The 24,555-nt window shown below is 39.8% G+C and overlaps 1 protein-coding gene across 1 annotated transcript; it reads left to right on the forward strand.

Moving 5' to 3' along the window:
• The first annotated feature begins 5,453 nt into the window (after positions 1–5,453).
• On the forward strand, positions 5,454–22,655 carry LOC310948353 (uncharacterized protein). The gene is made up of 20 exons (XM_083915446.1): positions 5,454–5,583; positions 6,370–6,429; positions 6,888–7,159; positions 7,798–7,969; positions 8,557–8,603; positions 8,907–9,168; positions 9,446–9,489; positions 10,065–10,359; positions 12,135–12,178; positions 12,726–13,011; positions 13,943–13,983; positions 14,397–14,676; positions 16,696–16,736; positions 17,808–18,090; positions 18,470–18,498; positions 20,596–20,869; positions 21,507–21,721; positions 21,929–22,143; positions 22,241–22,491; positions 22,610–22,655. Exons 2-17 carry the CDS (start codon positions 6,408–6,410, stop codon positions 21,611–21,613), a joined length of 2,499 nt encoding a protein of 832 aa, XP_083771572.1. The 5' UTR covers positions 5,454–5,583; positions 6,370–6,407; the 3' UTR covers positions 21,614–21,721; positions 21,929–22,143; positions 22,241–22,491; positions 22,610–22,655.
• Positions 22,656–24,555: the final 1,900 nt, after the last annotated feature.

Consider the following 24,555-nt stretch of genomic DNA (forward strand, 5'->3'; position numbering starts at 1 on the left):
CAGAGTCCGAGCTCCACTTTCTAACCTCAGCCACACAGTGAGTCTTTGAAAGCAGGCCCCTCCAGAAGACCTGATCAAAGCAGTGTGTGTATGCCAATATGGAGCGGCTCTGACCAGAAGTGGGTGCAGACCGTGAAGCGTGTCATGAAGGTGAGAAACCAGTGTAGCAACAGGTGGAGTGTACTGACCAGCAGGTGAGACTGCAGGTAAGTCAGGTACAGTATGCACCTTTAACTAGATTTTTAAATGTTTTAATTGTTACTGGGTTTTCTCATGAAATTGCACTAAACTGAAAAAAAAATAGAAAATAAGAAAAAACAAGTTGAAGAGGTAAAAAAAATATATAAATATATATATATAGCAAGGGGCTACAACCTAATCCCCAAACCAAACCTGTTTAGACCCCAACACAATGATTCTATTTAAGTTAAATAATAATAAATAAATAAATTGATAAATATACAGACGTAAAAGGAGAAGAAAAGAAAGGAAGTTGTAATAACCTAATGGTGTATGTAGTATATAAGTATAAGAGTGTAGGTGTGGGTGTAAAATACAAGAGTGAGTATATGACTCTATCATTCTCCTTAATAATAATAATAATAATACAAATAATAACAATAATAACAAGAATAATAATAATAAAATATAATAATAATATTAATAACAAAAGTATAATAAAACATAATCAAAAAATAATAATAACAACAATAATAAAAAACAATAATAACAACGTGTGTCATGTGTAATGAATGAAGCAGAGTTTAGTTTGACTGACTCTGACTTTAAGCTTCACTTTGAATCAGAAACTAACCAGAATAACATGAAAGCATGGTGAAATCATAGATCATTATGTTTATACATCCATAGCATGTGGTGGAATTAGCAAACTAGCCGCCAACTGAGCAGCCACTCTTGTCACAGTGTCACTGGTTAGAATTCAGGAATAAATACTTTAATTGTTGCAAAAGCTATTGTACTAGTATCAGAGTAGTAGGAGGAGACCAGACCAGAGGAGAAGAGACCAGAGGAGACCAGACCAGACCAGAGGAGACAAGACCAGAGGAGACCAGACCAGACCAGAGGAGACAAGACCAGAGGAGACCAGACCAGACCAGAGGAGACGAGACCAGAAGAGACAAGACCAGAGGAGACCAGACCAGACCAGAAGAGACAAGACCAGAGGAGACCAGACCAGACCAGAGGAGACGAGACCAGAAGAGACAAGACCAGAGGAGACTAGACGAGACCAGAGGAGAAGAGACAAGATCAGAAGAGGCTAGACGAGACCAGAGGAGGCGAGACCAGAGGAGACCAGAGGACACAAGACCAGAGGATACCAGACCAGACCAGACCAGAGGAGACCAGACCAGAGGAGACCAGACGAGACCAGAGGACATGAGACCAGAGGAGACCAGACCAGACCAGAGGAGACCAGACCAGAGGAGACCAGACCAGAGGAGACCAGACGAGACCAGAGGACATGAGACCAGAGGAGACCAGACCAGAGGAGATGAGACCAGAGGAGATGAGACCAGAGGAGACCAGACCAGAGGAGACCAGACCAGAGGAGATGAGACCAGAGGAGATGAGACCAGAGGAGACCAGACCAGAGGAGATGAGACCAGAGGAGATGAGACCAGAGGAGACCAGACCAGAGGAGACCAGACCAGAGGAGATGAGACCAGAGGAGATGAGACCAGAGGAGACCAGACCAGAGGAGACCAGACCAGAGGAGACGAGAAATAAGTCTATTTCTCAGGTAAAAGGTAAATATAAAAGCATTTTGTCTCTTAATAAATATAATTTTAATTAATATCTCTTTTTAACTGTTTTCTGTTGTCTGCATTTGTCTTTTCAAAGAGAAGAGGGGAGAGGCAGGTTGAGACCTCTCCCATTAAAGCTAAACATCAATTTAACGTTGATTTTTAAGAAAGAGAGGAGAGGAATGTTCAGTTTGGACTCTTGAAAAGATGAATTTGAATTGAGTTCTTGTTTAATTACAGCTGTAGTGATAAACAAATAACATTGTTTTTTACTAGGACAGCACTTTGAAGATTGAGCCACATCTCGTCAACCACTTTTGCCGTGATCGACAGTTTTAAGAGGAAGTGTTTCAAATAAAAGGTCAAAATGAGAGGAAATGTCTCAGTTTGATTTCTATGGTTTTTGTTTTACCTCCTGGTTCATCTTTGCAGTTGATTTTGTCTGTTGGAAAACCAAAAATCACTGTATGTTCATATTGTTTCATCATGATGTTTTGTACGGAGCACACGTTTTAAACAAAGCTGCTTATACAGCCATCAAGGCCAAAACCAATTCCAATAGCAGCACAAGTGATATTCTAAGGTGCAGTTTCATATAAGAAAAAAATGAAATGAATGGGTCTCTGTCTCCCGCTGGAGCTCCAGCTGCAGTTTGACGGTTGCAGTGTGTTTTCTTACGCCATGACCGCTGCAGCTCGCTGCTCCTAACCTCAACAATGAGATGACAGATTCTGAAGCTCAGAGGAAGCAGAGTTAAGTTTGACTGACTCTGACTTTAAGCTTCACTTTGAATCAGAAACTAACCAAAATTACATGAAAGCATGGTGAAATCATAGATCATTATGTTTATACATCCATAGCATGTGGTGGAATTAGCAAACTAGCCGCCAACTGAGCAGCCACTCTTGTCACAGTGTCACTGGTTAGAATTCTGCCCATAGTTTTTTGGTGTAAGAGGAAAGCAAGAACAAATGAACTGTCTCAGGATGTAAATTACAGAAAAAGCAGTTAATATTATTGTCTTTTTTTATTTTTGTATATAATGATTAGCTGGATAAGCGGCCAAAATGGGTTTTCTCAGGAGGGTGGCTGGAGTCTCCCTTAGAGATAGGATGAGAAGTTCAGCCATCCGTGAGGAACTCGGAGTAGAGCCGCTGCTCCTTTGCATTGAAAGGAGCCAGTTGAGGTGGTTCGGGATCATCTAGTAAGGATGCACCCTGGGCGCCTCCCTAGAGAGGTGTTCCAGGCACGTCCAGCCTGGAGGAGGCCTCGGGGAAGACCCAGGACTAGGTGGAGAGATTATATCTCCACACTGGCCTGGGAACGCCTCGGGATCCCCCAGTTAGAGCTGGTTAATGTGGCCCGGGAAAGGGAGGTTTGGGGTCCCCTGCTAAAGCTGCTGCCCCCTGCGACCCGACCACGGATAAGCGGTTGAAGATGAGATGAGATGAGATTAGATGAGATTTCGCAAGAAACCCCCCTAACCTGATTTGTAATTTAAAACTTGTTCGGAAGCATCCAATTTTTCTGTCCAATCAATGTGATCTGTGAAACGATTCCAATAAACAGAAATATTAAGGGTAGCAACAATATCTTTTTGGAGTAAGACACATGCTTTTTATTATTATTCTTTTGGGTTAGTGAGAAGACATTACATTCCCAGAGACCCTTAAAATAGTGATTTCCTAATACAAAAGTTAAATAAGCAGTGATACGCTGCTGGCTGTTTAGGGCAAATAAACAGGAAAGGTCGATGATTCCTTTTGCAGTACTTTGAATGAAACAGCCTGGTATGTGTTTCTACAGGCAAAAAAAACAAAACACTTGTGTCCCACCAATCCTGACATCGGATCTGCACCTGTGGTTGGACTATAATATAAATTGAGGACAGTTCAGATGATGTGATGACTTTAATTCATTGTTAATATCTAATTCAATTCAATTAAATTGTATGTATAATGCCAATTCATAACAAAAGTTATCTTAGGACACTTTACAGACTATTTATGATTTACATAGACCCAACAATTCCCCCGTAGAGTACGGTGGCAACGAAAACCTTCCCTATAACAGGCAGGAACGTCAGACAGACCCAGCTCTGTGGAGGACGGACATCTGTCTGCACCGGTTGGGGAGGAAGAAAAGGAGAGAGAAAGAAAAGAGTAAAGATGGACACATGGACAGAGAGAGACAAAGACAGACACTAAGACAGAGACAGACACACTTCCTTAGATAAGCCTGTGAATGTTCTCATTCGTCCAGATCATCGTTATCCTCAAAGCAATTTCAGTCAAAAGCAACTGGACTTGGTTATTTGTCTTGGAAGACGTTTCACCTCTCATCCAAGAGGCTTCATCAGTTCATGTACGCATCAGTCCCAGCCTGGTCAGATGCGTACATGAACTGATGAAGTCCCAGCCTGGTCAGATGTGCACATGAACTGATGAAGCCTCTTGGATGAGAGGTGAAGCGTCTTCCTAGACAAACAACCAGTCCAGTTGTTTTTGACTGAAATTGCTTTGAGGACTTCCTTAGATGCAAAGACTTCCCAATTAAGCTACAGATATTTTAAATAAGCAATGTTTTGAGGACACGTGGTTTGCTCTTTTTTTAATCACTCAGCAGCAAAACCATAGACTTTATGAGTAAAACCAGCGACTTCCCCATCATTAACCTACCGGGAATACATCCATACACTCAATCTGAACACACGCATGCGCGGTAAACCAGCGTTAACGTCGGCTCTGCCAGCGGCCGGTCTGCAGCATACCTTAAGGGCGCGGCCTCCCGGAGAGTTTCAGGGCACGCCCTCTCAAATGACCTTTCACTCGCCCTGTTTCCATTACAAAAAAAGGGCCCTAGAGGGATTTACGAGACTCGGAGGTGACGTTTCTCTCTGAATGGGTTTCAATCGCCTGTGATCAGTGATAAAGCAGAGCGCCAAAGTCAGAGATCCAGAATAGGTGTAGTGTGATTTCAGGTGGCCCCTATTATTCACTACGTCAACTTATGTACAAGTTACATGAAAGAAAAAACTCCACCTTAAAGATTCGAGGCGCTGTAAAAGTGTTTGTTGACAGACAGGCTGTCACCCCGCTGCGCTCTGTGTGTGTGTGTGTGTGCGTAAATGGGAGAGAGAGGTGTGGAGCATGCAGCAAAGTACCACAGGTCAGAAATTAGATCCGTGCACAGCTGATTTTCTGCGCTGTGTTCTTCTACACCACTGGATTAAGTGTCTGCTCTACTTCACCGTGTTGTGGTGGCGTCTGTCCGACCACACGTCACATCCCGCTCAGAGCTGCATCCTATCAGAAACCGGCAATTGAGTGTCTTTGATCTGCAGTCAGGGGTAAGTGCCGGTGTCCGTAGATGTTTGAGTGGAGCCACAGGTGACACCTCGGAGGGGAGCGAGGCTGGCTGACCGCAGTGGACGGACGGAGGTCAGCTCTGACAACGAAGCCCCGTGTGGGTTTTCTAACGGTAGTAAGTCACTGCTTTTGTCCGGTTCTTTCTTTACTTTCACTTTCACGGAAGCCTAACCTCATGCGTTAAACTCGAGAGAGACACAGTTAAGTGTCCTCTTTGAGAGCCAAACGGCCTCATTTGCATTTCAGAGAAAGCACGGCTTTAGTTCACCTCCAGCCGGGACTGTCACGACCAGCGACCCTGTTGGTCCAGTTCCCGACGGACGCTTACACTAGCGCTGCATTCCTGAGCATTGGGAAGTGGGTCTCATCCGAAACTTGGGATCTCCCACGGCACTGGAACGCAGCATTAACGCCTCCTTAAAAGGAAAGAAAGGGTGAAATTACATTTGGTATGTACAGTTTTTTGCCAATTTTGTATTTTATTATTCTTTACATTTCATTTGTTGTTAGAAATAAGTACTGGAAACATAAAACGTTTATAGGCTACCTTATACACATGTTCGGGCACAATATATATGACTGTTCTAAAATGACATATTGAGCCTGTTATGTGCCTCATAGTTGGTGTTATGTGTTAATAGAAATGATTATTATTACTTATATATATATATATATATATATATATATATATATATATATCATTTGCATTTCTATGGACAGACATATTCCTAAATGGATTTGTTTCTAATGGTTATTTCCCCCTGGGCTGTAAAGCTTGGTTATTCCTCAATCAATTAAAAGTATAATTGACTCTGTTGATAATTATTAATTACCTACTCGAGAAAAAGCCAGATTTCACGATGCCAGCTGTTAATTATCAAATGTTAGGTGTTCTGCTTTTCACAGATGTTTAAGCCTATAACAGGAAATAGAAAATCTTTGAGTTTAAGATGGTGAAAAGACCCATGAAGACGTCACCCTGGGCTCTGAGAAATACTGTTGCACATTTAACAATAAAATACACAATCGATTCATTGAAGAAAGAAAAATGCATTGCATCTGATTTAAGTAACTTTGTCTTCAAGTCATGCTGCATTAGCACTGAATGTTTGTTTAAACCAACACGGCTCTGTACCTTTGCTGGATCATGTGTGTGCTTCAGGAGCTCATGTGCCATGTTCTGCTCCTGTAGCCTGTTTTTGCTTCATGGATATTTTTCTCATTGATTTCCACAGCTACTTGAGCCTCAGGGGCTGCAACTGGTGTGAGCACAATGGCAGAAGCAAGGTGCACAGGTAGTATGTCCACAGTCATCTCATCATATGCCTGTTACTCACTGAGTTGACGTTAGGTCAAATGTAAACACAGAATCTGAGTGGAAAACTTATCTCCTCATTTTCTACATAGCTGAACCATGGAAGCATTAAACAGGTTTATGTTTATGGAGGGGTTTCGTAGTTCAAGTTCTGACGTTAAATGCAAAATAATACCAGCTGAAATTGGAGAGCTTTTAATGAAATTCACTGTTTTTCGCTCTTTTTTTCACAGTAAACATTGTATGTTTTTTTTATTCCTCTACAAATAACAGTTAGTTAAAGTTGCGATCTTCTGATATTTTTATTAGTCAAAAGGCATTTGTAGCATAAGAAGAAGCATTTTAGTTTGCCCCATTTTTAAACAATGAAATATATCGTGATGCATATTATCTCTGAACAAAAGACTTTGGTTTGTGTTTCTTTCCCTCTTTCCTCAGTGCCCTTTGTAGACAGACATCGAGTCCAACTAATCCAGAGAGTGAAACGTATCGGTCCAATTCTGGCTGAACTGCTGGCACATAATGTTATCAGTAGAGAAAGTTATGATGAGATCATATCCATCCCTGACTCTCGGGAGAAGATGAGCGCGCTCTTCAGCGGGCCGTTGGAGTCGAGTGGAGATCGAGGAAAAGAGGTCTTCCACAAAATCCTGGAAAAATATGAGCTACATCTAATGATTGACCTTTATGATGATTATGAAATGGAGCAAGTGAGTATATCCTTATTTCTAGAAGTGTGGATATCACAGGTTGTAGCTCTCATGCATATAATTACTGTTTTTGAGACTCAATTGGTTAATACAATTGAGAATTAACATTTTATGTGAATTTATATATGAGTTTAGATTATTTAGAATAAACTACACTGAAGCCATAGCGTATGATTCACATCATTTTAAGTATTTTGGAAAAATGGAAGTTTTTCCTTTACGAATGTGTAGATGTTTTTTAAAAAATATGCAAGCACAGTGTGTATGTTAGGGCGCACTCACTGTCCAACCAGTGCCGTACCCAAGCACGTTTCACAGCTAAAGTCTAGTTCGTTTGACCAGTGTGAGCAAGCGTACCGCGCCTAGGCGTCATTTTATGTGCACCTGTTCGAACATAGAAAAAAAGAAGGACGGACCATGCGCAGACATTTAAAACAATGGCAGCGAAAGGTTCACGTTGGTGTGATGCGGAGGTGGAGTGTTTACTGCAGATTTGGTCGATGAAAATATTCAAAAACAGTCGATACAAGACGCACAAAAATGTCTCTAACTTGGCATTACTTGGCATTAATGAAATGCAAAGAGATTAGACATCCTACCCTGAATATACTGTATGATATGGCCTCTCTGTGTTCCAGGTATACACAAGGGTGTCTCAGATGAGGCGCTCTAAATCACTGGCGGGTTTGAGTTCAGAGGAGTTTGACAAATTCAAGTCACTCATTGCATCGGAGAAAAAAAAGGTTTTAACGAGCATGAACAGGACCGATCTGGTTCAGAGTTTGTCAGACATGAGCTTAGAAACCGAAGGTAAGGCAAAGAAGACAGAGTATGTGAAATATATTATCTATTTTGTTCATATTGCAACTAGTCTGGAAAACCAGACCTAAATCTATCCAGACGTAGGAGCAGACCGACGAGCGATAGACCTTCCCAGCTCAATGGGCGGCACCAACACATGCATTTCAAATTACCACTGCATGCAATTGGATAGCCCTACGACCAATCAGAGCAATAAACAAGGTGATGATTTTAGCGGCGCAGCACTGTCACCATCGGTTACTTCCCACGGTTACTACTCACCCATAATAGATACATTTGATGGGTGAGTTGTGATTTTCTGACATAGTTAATGAGCTCCAACGGCGCAGAAGCGGCTGCAGAGCGAATTGAAATTTGGTAGCGATGCGTCTGGATTTCCAGGGTATATTGCAACAACAAATGCATCTAAAACCACTGAACAATGTTGGAAAACCTTAAAGTAGCTCTACACTTTCCATCTTGTCACTGTTACAGATGCTTAAGTAAGATGAAATGATTTGTATCATTAATGTTCATAAATCCTGATAGATGACTTGCTTGTCTTACTAATGACTTGTCTTTTCCTGTGTCCACAGAGCGAGACGGGGACACTGAGAGACACAGCTGCCCACTCCTCTCACTGGTGCCTTTTGTTATTCTATTATTTATATCTCTATTCTATCTCTATACATTCTTTATTTTTCTGACTTTGATAGAGAGAGACACACTATAAATTATTATTGGTGTTTCTTGCTTTTTTATATTAGAAAAAAAGTTGGACTGGTTAAAAAGCCACACATTGTTCAATCAAGAGGCTCCTTGCCGTTTTTGTAGCAGTCTATAGAAGAGTTATGAGAGAATATGGCTGATGTACTCTTACAACATCCATATTTCAACAACAGAGATGTGACTTTTGTCCCTTAAACATTTCCCTTGAATTTCCCAGGTGGATACGAAGGTGTCTGATATAGAGCTGCTTTTAAAAACACTGAAGGATTTGAGTGACCGCGAGTTCAAGAAGTTCACAGGGATCCCGGAGAGAACCCACCTGCCCGGTTATCAATACATTACAGACAGGCAGGACACAGTGCTGTGGTTGGTGCAGAACTACGGCCAACAGTATGTAGCGACGACCAAGCAGGCTTTAAAGAAGATAAAGCGGACTGATCTGGTGCAGAGGTTGTCAGACGGCAGCTCAGGACCTAAAAGTAAGACAATAGATACAAAACATCCTAAAATAAACGGACTTCTAACATGTCCTTAATGTATGAGCTTTGTTTTCCTTATCAATTTCTATAATGTGATTATTTTAATATGAAGTATGAAAAAACTATTTGATGTGATGGCTCAAAATATCTGATAAATGATATGCAACTTGACAGAGTTTGAGAGTAATTCCATGTTGACTGTCTTTTTCTTTTCTTTTTTTTCTTTTTTTTACAAAGCAGTATTGCCTGAATTACTCGTTTTTATTTATTTTCTCAGAGAAACACTCTGGGGATGAAGACCGGTCTGCGCTGATCCTCAAAGTGAGCATTGTCATATCTGTGTGACCATGCAGAGCACAGCTTTTTATTTAATAACACTTAGACTTCTCTTTATTGATCCCTTTGCGATGACTCCCGCAAGGAAGTCGAATTTCCAGCAGCTTACAAAAACACGAGGGAGGTATAAAAAAATACAGTATAGGATAAGCAATAAACACCTCAGCTAAATAGATGCAGAAAGTATACAGTATAAACAGTAAACAATAAACTCTTAGTCAAATAAATATGAGGTAAGATGCATCATCAACATTAATTATGATAATGTTAAATTAAACCAAACTCATGATTTAATTTGAATGTTTCTCACAGAGTTAAAGCTCGGTTAAGACAATCAGAATCAGTAATAATTAATAATCCCAGGGGGAAATTGATACTAAAGAGTAGAAGGACAAATGAATCATCCTCTGCTCGAGCAAACATAATCCCCAAATGTATCAGCAGTTTAGGTGACCCTGAAGAAAAATGTTTCTTAAAACATTCACATGCCTGAATACTTGATAAATTGCAAGCTGATTAAATATATATTTTCTCATATGCATATACTTGTAATGTTCCAGGTGGCAACAATGATGGCTGTTAAAGAGCTGCTTATGGAAACGCTCAATGATTTGACGCACGACGAGCTCCAGAACTTCAAGTGGTTTCTGCTGTTCACGTTCTTCCGGAGGAGCTTTGCCGTAGAGTGCATGTCATGGAGAGAATTGCAGACGAAAGACACAGCCAAAGCACTGATGGAATTCATGGTGAAGAAATGTGGTCGGCAGTCTTTGGAGGTGACCAAGGAGGTCTTCATGGACATGAACAGGACTGATCTGGTGCAGAGGCTGTCAGAGACCAGCTCAGGACTCAAAGGTAAGAGATGGACGATAACAGTCTCATGAATCTTTACATTTAACATAGCATATCAAATATACAGTTGAGATCAAAATTAGAGAACAAAGTATTCATTCTTGATTTAATCTGAAATACTGTGATTTTTTGCCCTTCATAATTTGATAGAATATCCGCTGTGGTTATACCACTGCTGCCCTAGCGTGTTTTTGGAAGTAACCAACTCACCTATACAAAAACCTTTATTTTGTAAAATAATGAGCAAAATTAGAGAACACTTTCAGATCCCTCCCAGTTATTATCTGGCACCTGTTGACAATGGACTTGTCCAGATGAAGGCCAAAAAGATGACCCTCTCAGCCACTGCAAGAGAGGTTGGCGATCTAAGTCTGTGATTTCAAGAATATTGAAACTTTACAGTCCCTCGGTCGTCCATGTGAAACAAGTGCAAGAGAGGACAGGGTTATGTGAGGATTCTTAAGGTTCAACACTGCAGCTGGAGTTGCTCGCCAGTTCAGTGCTGAACAGGGCAAGGATCTGTCTCTGCACAGAGTGTCTCGTTATTTAAGACTTTTTGGACTGAAAGCCCACTCTGCAGTGACCAAACCTCTTATCAGCAGAAACAATGAAAAGGCTAGATTTGCTTTTGCTGAGGAGCATGCTGTGTGGACAGAGGAGAACTGGTCCAGAGTGACTTCAGTGATGAGAGTACGTTTAATTTATTTGGGTCTGATGGAAACATTATCTTTGGCGTAGAACTAGGGAAAGACTGAACCCAAAGTGTGTGAAGAAGTCAGTTAAACTTGGAGGAAGAAGTATCATGGTTTTAGAGATGTTTTCTGCAGCAGGAGTTGGGCCTCTTGTACAGCTACATGTCAGCCTGAATACAAATGTTTATGTGAACCTCCTTCAGCAACATGCAACACCTTCACGGCAATTGTCTCCCAATTAGCTGAAATTTTCATGCAAGACAATGTCCCCTGTACAACAGTCGAAGCAGTTCTTGAAGCTAAGAATGAAATGAAATGACCAGAACTGAGTCCAGATCTAAACCCCATAGAGAATCTTTGGAAAATTGTTGGCAACAAAGTAAAGTCTAAGAAACTCACTCCAGTTAGTGAACTGTGGAAGAGACTGAGTCCGAATGGACCAAGATCAAACCAGAGCAGTGTGAGAAACTAGTGATGTCCTGTGGGCGCAGATGTGCTGAAGTCATTCAAAGCTGTGGCCTCTACACTTCCTGTTCATTTTTGATGCCTATAGAAGAAAACATTGTTGAAATTTTCTCTTCTGACACATTTTTTCATAAAAAAAAAAAAAAGGTTTTGTTGAAGTGCCTTGGTTATTTAAGAAAACATGTTAGTACAGCAGAGGTATAGATGCAGAGAAAAAGACTTCATCATTAACACTGAGTTTAGTAGCAATCAGGTGAAACTGGTTATTGATTTTTATGATGTTACTAGTAAGAGTTCTTGAGATTCAGAGCATTAATACAGCACTAAACTTATATGTGCTATGTAGAAAAGGAGTACTTGTTCATGCATGTGTCTGAAAATGTTGGTATTTATTGTATTTGGGAACGTTCTGTGAGAACTGTGGCGGCAATCTCAGCCCACATGTCAGTATTTCCAGTAACGCTCCTTTTAAAATATATTTTCTGTTCATTTTTGCAAAGAATCCTTATTATTATTATTATTATTATTATTATTATTATTATTATTATTATTATTATTATTATTATTATTGTTGTTGTCTGCTTATAAATCCTCATACATTTATATTGCCTGTCTCCTTAGAGAAACACTCTGTGGATGAGAATTGGCCTGCACTGAACCAGAAAGTGAGTAATTTCACATTCGTTTGACTTTAAACTAAAGCTGAAACAACTGATTACTTAAACATAAAAAAAAAAAGTTGCAACTAATTGGATGACTGATAAATCATTAAAGATTGTCACCTTGGACTAAACAATATTGTGCGACATTTATCAAATTGTTTATCCCTCTTGTTCTTGGGGTTGCACTGGGTGGGGAGGGGTCAGTGAGGAGCTAAGATTTAGTCCTACATCTGATTGTTAAGTTGCGTGTCCTGCCCCATGTGCCTACAAATGTTCATTCATGGAAAAAAGAAAAGTGAATGAGTGCTAAATGAGTCAAATCATAACAAACGTTATCTCAGGACACTTTACAAATCCCCCAAAACACAGTGTTGAAGAAAACCTTCCTCTTAAAAACTGGTAAATGTTGTCAATTGGACAAATATCAATTATATCGTGACCTTGTGTGATGCGGCTGATATACTCTTACCACATCAACAATCTATAACCATCTCAGCAGAGCGTCTTTTTGCACTTTTGCTCTGTTCACCTTGCCTTTTGAATTTACCAGGTGGAAGGGATGGCGTCTGTTATAGAGCTGCTTTTGGAAACACTGAAGGGTTTGAGTGTCAGGCAGCTCCAGATGTTCAAGTATTTCCTGAGTGTGTCTGACTTCCACAATCATTCCCCGAACATCCCAGTGTTTCTAGAAGAGACAAGAAGAAGTGACGACACAGTGTTTTCAATGGTGCTGACCAGAGGCCAAATGTCTGTGGAGGAGACCGTGGAGGTTTTAAAGGCGATGGACAAGACTGATCTGGTGCAGAGGTTGTCCGGCAGCAGCTTAGAACCCAAAAGTAAGACGACAAAGGCAAAACCGTGTTAACAATGTTAAACTGATCTATAGGTGTGTGTCGTGTGTGCCAGAGGAATTATGTTCTTTGTCTGTCCATCCGTCCGTCTACATCCGTACCTCTGTCCCATTCTCGTGAATGCGATATCTCAGGAACTCCTGGTGGGATTGTCTTCAGATTTGGCACAAATGTCCAGTTAGACTCAGAGATGAACTCATTAGGTGTTTTAGGTCAAAGGTCAAAGGTTATACCATGACCTCACAAAACACACTTTTGTCCATAACTCAAGAATTCATGCCCTAATTATGACAACCTTTCACACAAATGTCTAACAGGATACAATGATGAAGTGATGACATCTTATATCCAAAAGGTCAAAGGTCACCTTCACTGTGACATCATAATGTTTCCCACCATTATTCAACGCCATAACTCAGGAACAGAAGGGGAGACATTTGATTGGATACTGAACTGGTGACGTTAATCTTGAAACTGTGCTGATTGTTTAGCTCTTCTGTGTTTCCTGGTTAAAGGTGTGTGTGTGAAGCGTCCACACATCATTTTATTAAATTCCTTCAAAGTCTTCACTACATATTTTACCTAAGTCTGAAGAGTTTGGATGTAAACTGGAACTTGACACATTGATGGAGGCAAACTGTGATTCTAGATCTTCTTCTCTTTAGATTCTGAATAAATATTATAATAATAATATTATATATAATAATACATTTCTAATTCAGAGAAAAGACACATCTGGTATACAAAAGTATATTTGATGACTAGTATGAGAAATATTCTGGGAGAGGAGGTAAAAATGACTGTTGTGGAGGTTGAATTGTAATTTCGTGTATCATTAAAGCGATTTTTTTTTTCCTGATACTGTTTATTGTCTGATGTTAAATGAATCACTCATGACTGCCACTTTTCTCCTCAGAGAAACAATTGGATGAACGCCGACCTGTACTGATCCAGAGGGTGAGTAAAGTCACATCTGTCCGACCCGATACACTTTTAATTCAGCAGAAGTAGGTTAAAAAATCGCCATCTTGAACGTTAAAAATAATGATACAACACAAACTTCTGTAGTACACATTTATTTATTTTTCACAGAACTGAAGCAGCATTCAGACTGAGCTCTTTAATATAATTTAATATATCACTGAGGATGAGATGAGGACGTAGGAAAAGGGAGTTTCCTTTAATTAGTTGTGTTTCACAAACAAACAAACAAACAAAACTCAGCAGACTCATCAACAAAACAATTAACTTACTGATCAAAGCAGCACTCTACACTTTAATGAATTACATTCATCATTAATAACATGCAAATAGATACATTAGTAATTGTTAAGTGAATTTATTTCCCATGAATGTTTTGATTATATCAGGTGGCAACAATAGCGGCTGTCAAACAGCTGCTTTGGGAAACTCTGAAAGATTTGAGTGAAGACGAGTTGGGGCATTTCAAGAAGTTTCTGAACTGGATTTTATGCCGGAAGTACATCCCAGACACCTCATTGGGTGTCAGAGCAGACGCAACAGACACAGTGGATCTGTTGGTGGAGGTCTTCGGCCTGCAGTCCGTTGAGTTCACCAGGGAGATTTTCAGGAAAATGAACAGAACTGATCTGATGCAGACGTTAACAAAGCCCGGCTCAGGACTCGAAGGTAACAAAAATGAGACCAAAAAACTGTCACAAACATAATCACACGTCTTATACATGTCTAAGAAATATATTATAATAATACATGGATAAATAAAAAAGGGAATCTGCTTGAGTACAAACTCTGTCATCGCCAAAGTAAACAATAAAAACTGGGACAGGGATCAATGAATTATTAATGAAACTATTAATGATAATCCCCCTCCACTCACTTTTGTTTCTGTCTCCTAAAATATTGAGTATAGGAGCAAATTTTGTCCCTACAGAGGTGTTTTCACATTCCTCTCCTGGAGGAGGAGATGTCTGTGCACTTCTCTGCAATTTGAAATCCAAACGTATCCCAGCCAGCTGTATCATTTTGCAGGCTTCCCTGTAACCTCAGGCCTGCCCATCAACCTCTGGTAGAAGCTAGAACACAGTTACCGAAGAGTCTCAAGTTACCGCAAATACGTGCGGGAATGCATGCACCAGCAGCAGAGGGGGGGCAAGGCCAGATGCAAAATTTGAGGAATATATTATATATAATATATCTATATAATATAATATTGAGGGAGAAAGAGTAGATGTGCTGGGTTTTTTGTGTGTTTTTTTTTACTTTCGACGCAGGAATAAAATTTAAATCATGGCAGTGTAGTTTTTAAATTAGGGCTGGTACTTTAATGCGTTAATTACCCTTAATTAATTACAGAAAAAATAACGCAACAAAAAAAAAAAAAGCGGAACATTGCTTATTGCACAAGTTCCCGCCCGCACCGTAATATGACGCAAAGGACGCAGAACGAGAGAAATTAAACCGATGAGAAGCGAGATGAGTTGTTGCTGGGTTCAGTGGGCGGACATTTTTAGTTCTAGAAAACGACCAAGTGGAAACCTGGACAAGAGCACGGTTGTGTGCAAATTGTGAAAGAAAGAATTTGCCTCCCACCTCAACTCCAAACATGCTGCAGCGAACATGAGCACAGACAACGCTCCTAGTAAGGACTGTCATTAGTTGATGGATCATTTTTGTTTCTGTGTTTTAGAAAACATTGGAGAAAAAGCACTCTATGTTAAACTGTTTATTTTAGGCCAAGGATATTATTCTTAATATTGTTGCAATGTTAGGTTTCCACTTTTCCTGAATATACCGTACTAAGCCCAGTTTTATTATTTTAAAAACAAAAACAAATGTGTTTAAGACGTAAAAGTTTACAAAAAGTTAATGCTCACTTATAAATAAATAAATATGAATAAATGTGGCACTGTGTGTTAAAAGACAGATAAATATTTGCCCCCCCTTTAAATTTTGTGAAGCTTAAGTCTAGAAACATTTAAACTAGTGTTTCGATTGTCCATAGTAGTCTATAAATCTGGGTGAATGTGCTTTGAATGGGTGATATTAGTGCTGCATAACTCAGCTCCATCAGCAGAGGGCGCTCTAAGCTTAACACTTTGTTGGGTGTCAGTAGAGGCAGGAGAGCAGAAGGAGTCGTCGTCAGTACGTGATGAGCGAGTTTAAGTGTATGCTACAGCGTCGATTTTCACTGCACTGTTTTCATATTTCCTACAGGAAATAAATGTGTTATTCCAAGAGTGAGCTACCCCTCATCCTTAAACGTGGAACATAAACACATTGTGTTGTTTTAAACTCATTTTTGTGTCTTTTCATTGATTAAGTCATTTACCAAAATCAATCTAAACTGGAAGAAGTTGCTTCTTGTGTCAAATATTGATATGCGATTAATCGTGGTTAATGAATTACAAAGCCTCCAATCCATTAGACTCATTTTTTTAATCTTGTCCCTCCACTATTTTAAATACTTAAAACGCGTCTGGAGTGGGACTTAAAATACAACAGCTCTCTCACAAAGGCTCATTTACTTTGAAAAGAAAGTAAACCTACTCAAAGCCTGCCAAGGAAAACTGAACTCATGAACTTCCATTTTCTTTGGCGGGCTTTTTTGTATGTTTATTTCCTTAATTGAGCCTTATTAATATTCTGTGAAATTAGATTGAAATCATTTTCCGCGTACTTTCTTTTCAGAGAAATGCTCCGTGGATGACCCTGAACCTTCACCGTCGGAGGTGAGTCTCACTTTACACATCACAGCTTTCATTCAGTAGATGCAGGTGGAAAACCCTCCTGTTCTTCAACATTATTCATGCGGATACAAATGAAAGCAATTGTTTTAAATTGGATGGTTCTCACAGCATTATGGTTGAGCTCTTTATAATAATGTCAGCATGAACTTAGATGACTATTTTTGAACTTTTCCAAAAATGACCTCCATAAAGACAGATATTAAAGGCTGAATATGTAGAATCTTTATTAAACGCTATAACTTTTTTTAAATAATGCACCCACGGGACGTTTTGAGAGGTACAGTATGAAAGTATTGCTTTTCCATTAAAAAAATATACGGGTTTGACAAAGACTTTCTGTCACGTTCTGTTTACATCGTCACAGCCAATAGCGTTGGGCTTTGCGGGTTGCCAGGTTTGTCTGTTGTCAGGCTACCGAAACAAGGAATCATTTTGAGTTGAGAGCTAGCTAATCGATGACACACCACTCAAAGAAAGACTGGCTAACGTTAAATACAGTTGTGAAATGAATTGATTAGTGTAAATTAGTCATTCCCCTGTCTGATTCATCACGGACATGGAGGAGGCTGATCACTGACACAATCGACAACAAACCTGGCAACCCGACTGCTGGAATCATTTTTTGTTGTTGCGACTACGATCTTGAGACACTAGATTGTGGTGTTCTCTCCATAGTCAACCTTTAAGTTATTTTATTTGTAATATTTAACTATGAAACCATGGTGCTACCTCGAGCAACTCATGAGTCACTGTTACGGAAACAAGAACATATATTAGATCAGGTGGCAATAATCAGTTTACAGGAAATAAGGGAATCATGTTTTGCTTGGCTGCTGCTAGAGAAATGAATACACATACAATACTCTGTATTTGTAAATAAAATGAGGTAACAATAATTAGAGGAATAGATCATCTTGAGTGATCATGGAGAAAAAATCAAATAATAAATCTTAACATCCACGTCTTAAACACTGTCACTGATGAAATAGCATTTCAGCGATAAATTAATTAACTGTCCAATTTCAGAAATGACACATGCTTTTAATTTTTCAGTATGCAGTGAGGGCAGCTGTGCAACACATTCTTTTGGAAACACTAAAGCAATTGAATAGTGAGGAGATTGGGAAATTCAAGTGGTTGCTGCAGTACACACAGTTCGTGAAGGGGCTTCCAGGATTCTCATGGAGGCAGCTGCGTGGAGCATCGAGTGCAGAGGCACTAGTGAATCTGATGGTGAAGAACCAGCAGGCTGCGCAGGTGACCATTGAGGTCTTCATGGACATGAACAGGACTGATCTGGCGAAGAGGTTATCTGACACCTGCGCGGTAATTAAAGGTCAGAGAAAGAAGACAAAAAAATGCTACATACACAATTATTTGTTTACAAATGTCTACTAAATACATTTTAGAATTCATAGTAAAACTGGGTTCAAGCAACAACCAACCAGAGCTGAGCAGTCTCTGACACGGTGTCAATAACTGCTCAGCTCCAATCAAACTGAAACCAGTCAGCACTGATCAAATATGAATCAAGATCCTGTTACCGTACCGCATGTTCCCACAAAGGGTTTTCAACACTTTAATGTCTTGTTTAGAGGTTAAATGAGAAAGTTTGTGCGGCTGCTGTGCGGGGCTTGCTTTAGCCTTGACTTGGTCACACAAACTAATTTTTCAGCAGTCAGTCATAAGTAATTTCAAATTTTCTTTCCCCTCAGAGAAACATCAGTGTGAACTGCTCCAGAAAGTGAGTATTGTTTCATCAGACACACTTTACACAACGCCTAAGCCTCTGTTTAATTGCAACAGGTTGAAAGTGATCCTTATCTTGGCAGTGAAGAGGGGGAAAAAACTAAACTTAAAACATCACATGACAGAGTTAGAGACAGGAGTCAATAAAGCACAATTACTGATAACTGTAGTGACAAATTAATGCAGCGAGTAAACTAATCTCTGTTTCACCCTAATCTGGAACTCTGCCTGACCCTGCCTTATATTTAGGTCAGTACCCAACGGATGAGGGGAATGAGGATTACTGTGAGTCTGTTGTGCGCACGTACAGTTTCCTCATTTGATTAGAGAAAACTGGCACAGCCTAAAAGGAAACTGCGGGACTTCCCATGTGTTGCGTCCCCAGATTAGTGAACTTGATAAAAGAAGAGGCCCATTTACTAGAACTGTCAAGATTGACATCATTTATCACCTAAAGTAAACATAGGCCCCCTCATGCTTTGCCTTTATACGCCACTGTAACACTCGTTGTCTTTTCAATGCAGACTTTCTGTCTACGTTCACACACGATTTCTTTCGCTCACGCGTGACCCATATCTGATTTGCTTTTGACAGTGTGAACAGCACAAGTCGCATTGAATCTGACATTTTCAAATCCAAATTAGGCCACTTTTGAATGTGCTACTGAGTCGGATATGTATAGGATTTTTTTTTTAATGCGACCACAATCTGAACAGCTAGGCTGCATTTAATGTGACTTTGACATCATTCTGACCCGCACTGCACTTTTTTCTAAATGAATTACAAATAAAGTTGATTGAAAAAAAAGCCAGGGACATAATCAAAACAAACATGGAGGACAGCAGTGAAGCAGGAGGCCAGTGGAGGGATTGTGAAGTTTTAGACCTTATTAGTATTTGGGGTAGTATTTCTTTCTCGTCTTCCTCCTTCGTGATATCACCTGCTCACAAATGTTTCACCTGCCTCCACAAACTGTTTTCAGCATTAAGCCACAATGTCCTACAATACCGGTTGCGGTTGCCATGTTCGCCTCCGTAAACACGGTTGTGGCGTGATGTCATCGATGATCAACTGCACATGTGGGTGACTTCAGGAGCGTGAGCTTGTCCCACAGCAGTCTGTAGACGGGCCACATTTAAAGACATAATGAGAGCAGCCAACCAAAAAAAATCGAAATAAATAAATAAATCGTAATTGTGCATTAAGACCTGCAGTGTGAACGTAGCCCCCGTGACTCCGTATTCTGTCGGCCGCTTTCGCAAAAGCTTAATTTTTTAAGACAAAGACAAGGTTCTCTTTATTGTCGATTGTGTGTTCAGGTTTTTCCACCACAATAACCAGTTCATAGAAATGCAAGTGCTTTGAAAAAGTATTTGCAAAGTATTTGGGTCACTCTAAGGGCTGACTCTTTGGACTGACTTGCCTCTTGAACTCAATGTAAGAATGAGTCAGAAGAATAAACTTGTTTAATGACCCATCCACCTCTGCTTCACATCCAGCAGCAGAGTGGTTTGAGGCTCACTTGATCCATCAGACCCTTGATGACTTACTGCTGTTTATCCATCCACCTGCTTCAGACTGTACCAGTGTCATTTACATCTGAATCTAGTCCCGCCCTCCATTCTCCAATTCAAATGCAGGGGTTTTAGTATCTCTTGTAAGGGTCCCTGAACATCACATATATAGAGTGTGTTGATGCTGTTGCACACGTGAAATTTCGTTTTTTTATAAATTTGCTCAAATTTTGAAAAATCTGTTTTTGCTTTGTTGTTATGGCGTATTGTGTGTAGATTGATGAGGAATATGATGGATTTTATCTATTTTTCATTGAGTCTTTAATGCAACAAAGTTTGGAAAAAGTGACAGGGGCAAATACTTTTCACAGCACTGTACATGACATTAATCCCACTGTGCTGCTGCAGAAATGCAAACACATGGAAATCCGAGAAATCAAATGTATGATTGTACCTAATGTGGTTTATTAGCTGTTACAGTACGCTCTTAGTGACTTGAATGCTTCCATTGATAATTGAATACATTGATTTTACATCACTTTCACATTAATCCCCTCTGACTACTTTGAACCCATCAGGGAGTCACCATGGCGTCATCAATGGAAATTCTGAAAATTTTAAGTCACAGAGAGCTGGAGCAATTCAAGGATATCCTGCAGCACAGTAGAAAGAAGAAAGGCCTCCCAAGAATCTCAGGACACCGACTTGAGACGGCAGGCAGCGTTGAAATAGTGGATCTGATGGTGGAGTTCTACGGCCAACGGTGTGTGGAGGTGACCATGGAGGTTTTAATGAAGATGAACAGTAGCGATCTGGTGCAGAGGTCGTCAGACATCAGTCCAGGATTCAAAGGTGTGTCTCAAAACTTTGATGATTTACTTTGTCACTTTTTTTCTTTATCCTGGCAGGAGGCTGTTTGAACCTGTGTATTTTTTGTTTGTTAGAATCATATATAGTGTAGCTGACCGTTGGCCTGCTGTCAGGGCCTTGGTTATCTATCTATCTAGTAGTTTACTGCGAACCATTGGTTGCCAAACTGGGAAGTATGCTAAGTTACATCGAGGGTATGCAAAAAAATAATATTCATATAAGAGTTGGAGGGTGATGTTCTTGTAAATGTAAACAGCATGGAGTACACACTACATGGCAGTAAGCTGGCTAACTTACTAATAGATAGCAATTGTTAACATCATTTAGCGTATACCTAGCTTGAGCCGTGTGCATGTGAAATTGTAACATGGGGGGGGGGGGGGGTCTGTGGGGTGTGCACGAACAGCTCTCACACAGCCCTGCGCTGAGTGGGCAGGTATGATTTGTTTTGTTCTATCGGCGCATAGTTTCAGTCAATATGATAGAGAAAATGTTGCTGCCTTCAGCTTTAACATATCGCTCTCATATTAGAGATGTAGCACAAAATGCTGTGACACAGAGGTTACCATGTGATTTTGTGAAAACGATTAAAATGATTTAAAATGAATGTGTTCACAAGGGCCGTCAGGAAGCTCGGAGGTTGAGGGTTGTGGAAGCATTACGGTAATCTCTTTCTTTCAGTCATTCACTTTATCTGTCCTTCATTTATGTGTTGCAAACAGATGAGTTTCTTATTTGCAAACATGATTGTCCTGTGCAGCAGGCCTCCAGTGACTGGACTAAACTGGAACCTGAAGTGAACAGTACAGATGCAGATGAGGCCCCAACTTACAGGTAAAAATATACTGCATCACAGCAAACTGGAACTACAGCAAACACTTCAGCTTGGTTCTAAAAAACTGAAACATGTTTGATGCAATAATAGCGCTAATGCTACATTTTGCACCAAATAACATGAAAGCAGATACTGTCTAAGTTTACATTTATTCCGCTGCATCACTTCAGAATATGCAGACTCACTTTGTGTCATTTACATTTTAGCCTACAGTCTGAAGGAGGGACCTTTGAATGCAGTGTCTCTCGATTGCGCTGGGTCTGTAAGGAAAAGGTCAGCTTTAAGTACAAGTTTTGCTCCTGGGAGGAACCTATGGAGAGGATGGAGGACATCAACTACATGCCTGCCGGGCCCATAATAGACATCACAGTCATTACTGGGAAGTTCCTTGAAGTACACCTGCCACACTGGATCTGCATAGGTAAGTGGACATGAAGAAAATAATCTGATAAAATGTACTAAGAATTGATGCAATCCCTTTCTCCTCACTGATTGTGTGTGCTTGCGTTCTTTTGCAGAGGATAACCCTGCAATATTAGACAAGTTTGCAACCCTACACATACTTGACTGTGGAGATGTTGTGGAAAAAGTGTCTGAGGTGACACAGTCTCATGTCAAGCTATCCGAACCAGTTTTCTCTCCAAGAGCCGTCCTCGTGAAACTCGGCCTTCCTGTGAAAATAGACTGTAACGTCTTAATATATAAGACCAACACAGCATTCCTCACACTCCATGTTTATCTGATCCCATGTGATACTGGCCTACAACAGGTTTGCTGAATACCTTACTGTTAACAATGACGCTAACCATTACAATGATACACAATGACACCACATAAAAAGATAAATACACAGCACAGACTTCGGTGTGCTCGGTTGTTTTCTACAGGAAATGGACAGAAGGGAATTATCCTATGGCTATAAAATCATCCGAAAGCCACACCCAGAGAGGTCCCTGAAAATGCTTGATCGTTTCATCCTAACCGCAGATTTGATGGGTGCAGAAATTTCTCCTCAAGTACGTTGAACTGCTTTTCAATCTATGGAAATGATTCAATATTAAACAAGAAACTTACATACTGTCTCATCAAGTTGATGAAATCTAGTCTCATGTCAAGAGAAAAAAAGTCAATATTTTACCAATATGTGTTAATTTACATCAGGCTTATTTTGTCCTGTTCCAAAGTGAAAATATCTCCACGGTTTTGGATGATCGCAGTTGAAAAGCTCTAGTACACAATCACTATCTTTCCCTTATGTTTTTCTATTTGTTTCACAGGCCTTAAAGCTCAAATATAAAAGCAGAAACCCAAATTTCTTCGAAGTGTTCATCGATAATCCAGACAGGAACTTTGTGCTCAACCTCAAACAAGAAAATGAGCTTCAACCAGTGTGGACCCATGCAATTCGAAAAGGTCAGGTTCAAACTATACAACGAGAATATATCTACACTGCTTCTGTTCTACTTTCATTTTATTAAAGATGGATCATTAGTGAAGCAGATGCCTACTGTTAGATGAAGACAGAAAATCAGCTACATAGCCATATTTTCTTTACCTCTGCTTTTTTTTCAGAGGAATACCAGAAGTCTAACCATAGACAAGGTAAGACATTTCACATTTTTCATTTTTAAGAGGTCAGAGTGTGGAAAATTTCCAATGTGCTGTAAATCTGCTCTGAGATGGGGAAACACACCCAAAAAAAACACAAAGTCAGGACCAGTGCAGCGTCTTCTGTCACAACTACAGTTGAAATAAAGAAGAAAGGTTGAAAGTGAATGTACAGTAATCATGTTACTGAATGATACCCCCGCTGCACGTTTATGTGGCTAATTATCAAAGGGGTCAGATACACTGAGTTTACAATGCAGCAGCATTGAAGACTTTAAATTTACATTTTGCCGTTGGAAAATGACTCGAACTATATCTTTAGTTTATTGTTTTTTTCTTTAAAACAACTTGATGTAACCACATATGAACCTAAACAGATCCATCTTTCTGCCATCAGGGGAACACTTTGTGGATAAACACCGGTACCGTCTGATCAACAAAGTGAGCAACATAGGACCGATCCTGGATAATCTCATGAGAGAGGGCGTACTCCAACAAGAAGCATATGACACAATCTCTGCCAGCCCGACCACTCAGGAGAAGATGAGGAAACTCTTTAGTGGTCCCCTGAACGCTGCTGGACTTGCAGGCAAAGACATCTTCTACAAAATCATCAAGGAGAAGGAATCATATCTTGTTGCCGATCTCAAAAGAGAGACGTAAATGTGAAATGAGACCAAAGACACAGTCTACCTGAACGAAACGGATGTTTTTATACCTTCACGATGTGGATACATTAATGCTATGTCTCTGGGTTTTTTGTTTAAACAGAGCTGACTGATAAATTAAAACTGAAAACTAGATTCAGCAAATGTTTACCAGACAATCATGTAAGAGGTTTGTGTTTTTATTCAACAAATAATGGACTGAATCTGTTTTTATTTTCCATATCATTTTATTTGGTTTTGTCTTGTTTTAATCACTTTTAGTCTACCCAATAAGAATATGTTAACATTTGAATGGTCATTTAAAATGCTTTCTATTTTGAAAGTTCTATAGATTTATATGTAAATGTTCAGATTGTATATAATTTTATAGGAAAATATTTCAGTTGTATATAATTTTAAAGGTATTTTTTTATAGGTATTTTATGGTGCAAATATATTCATGTAATAGTTTAATGTGTGCTCGTATTTCCAACAAGGTTTTTTAAAAATGTCTCAACATTCATTTAGTATGTCATTGTTCAGGGACACACGTCTGTACTGACACTGAGGTGGGCGTT

Source organism: Echiichthys vipera, assembly GCF_963691815.1.
Source record: "Echiichthys vipera genome assembly, chromosome: 6".
NCBI lineage: Eukaryota > Metazoa > Chordata > Actinopteri > Perciformes > Trachinidae > Echiichthys > Echiichthys vipera.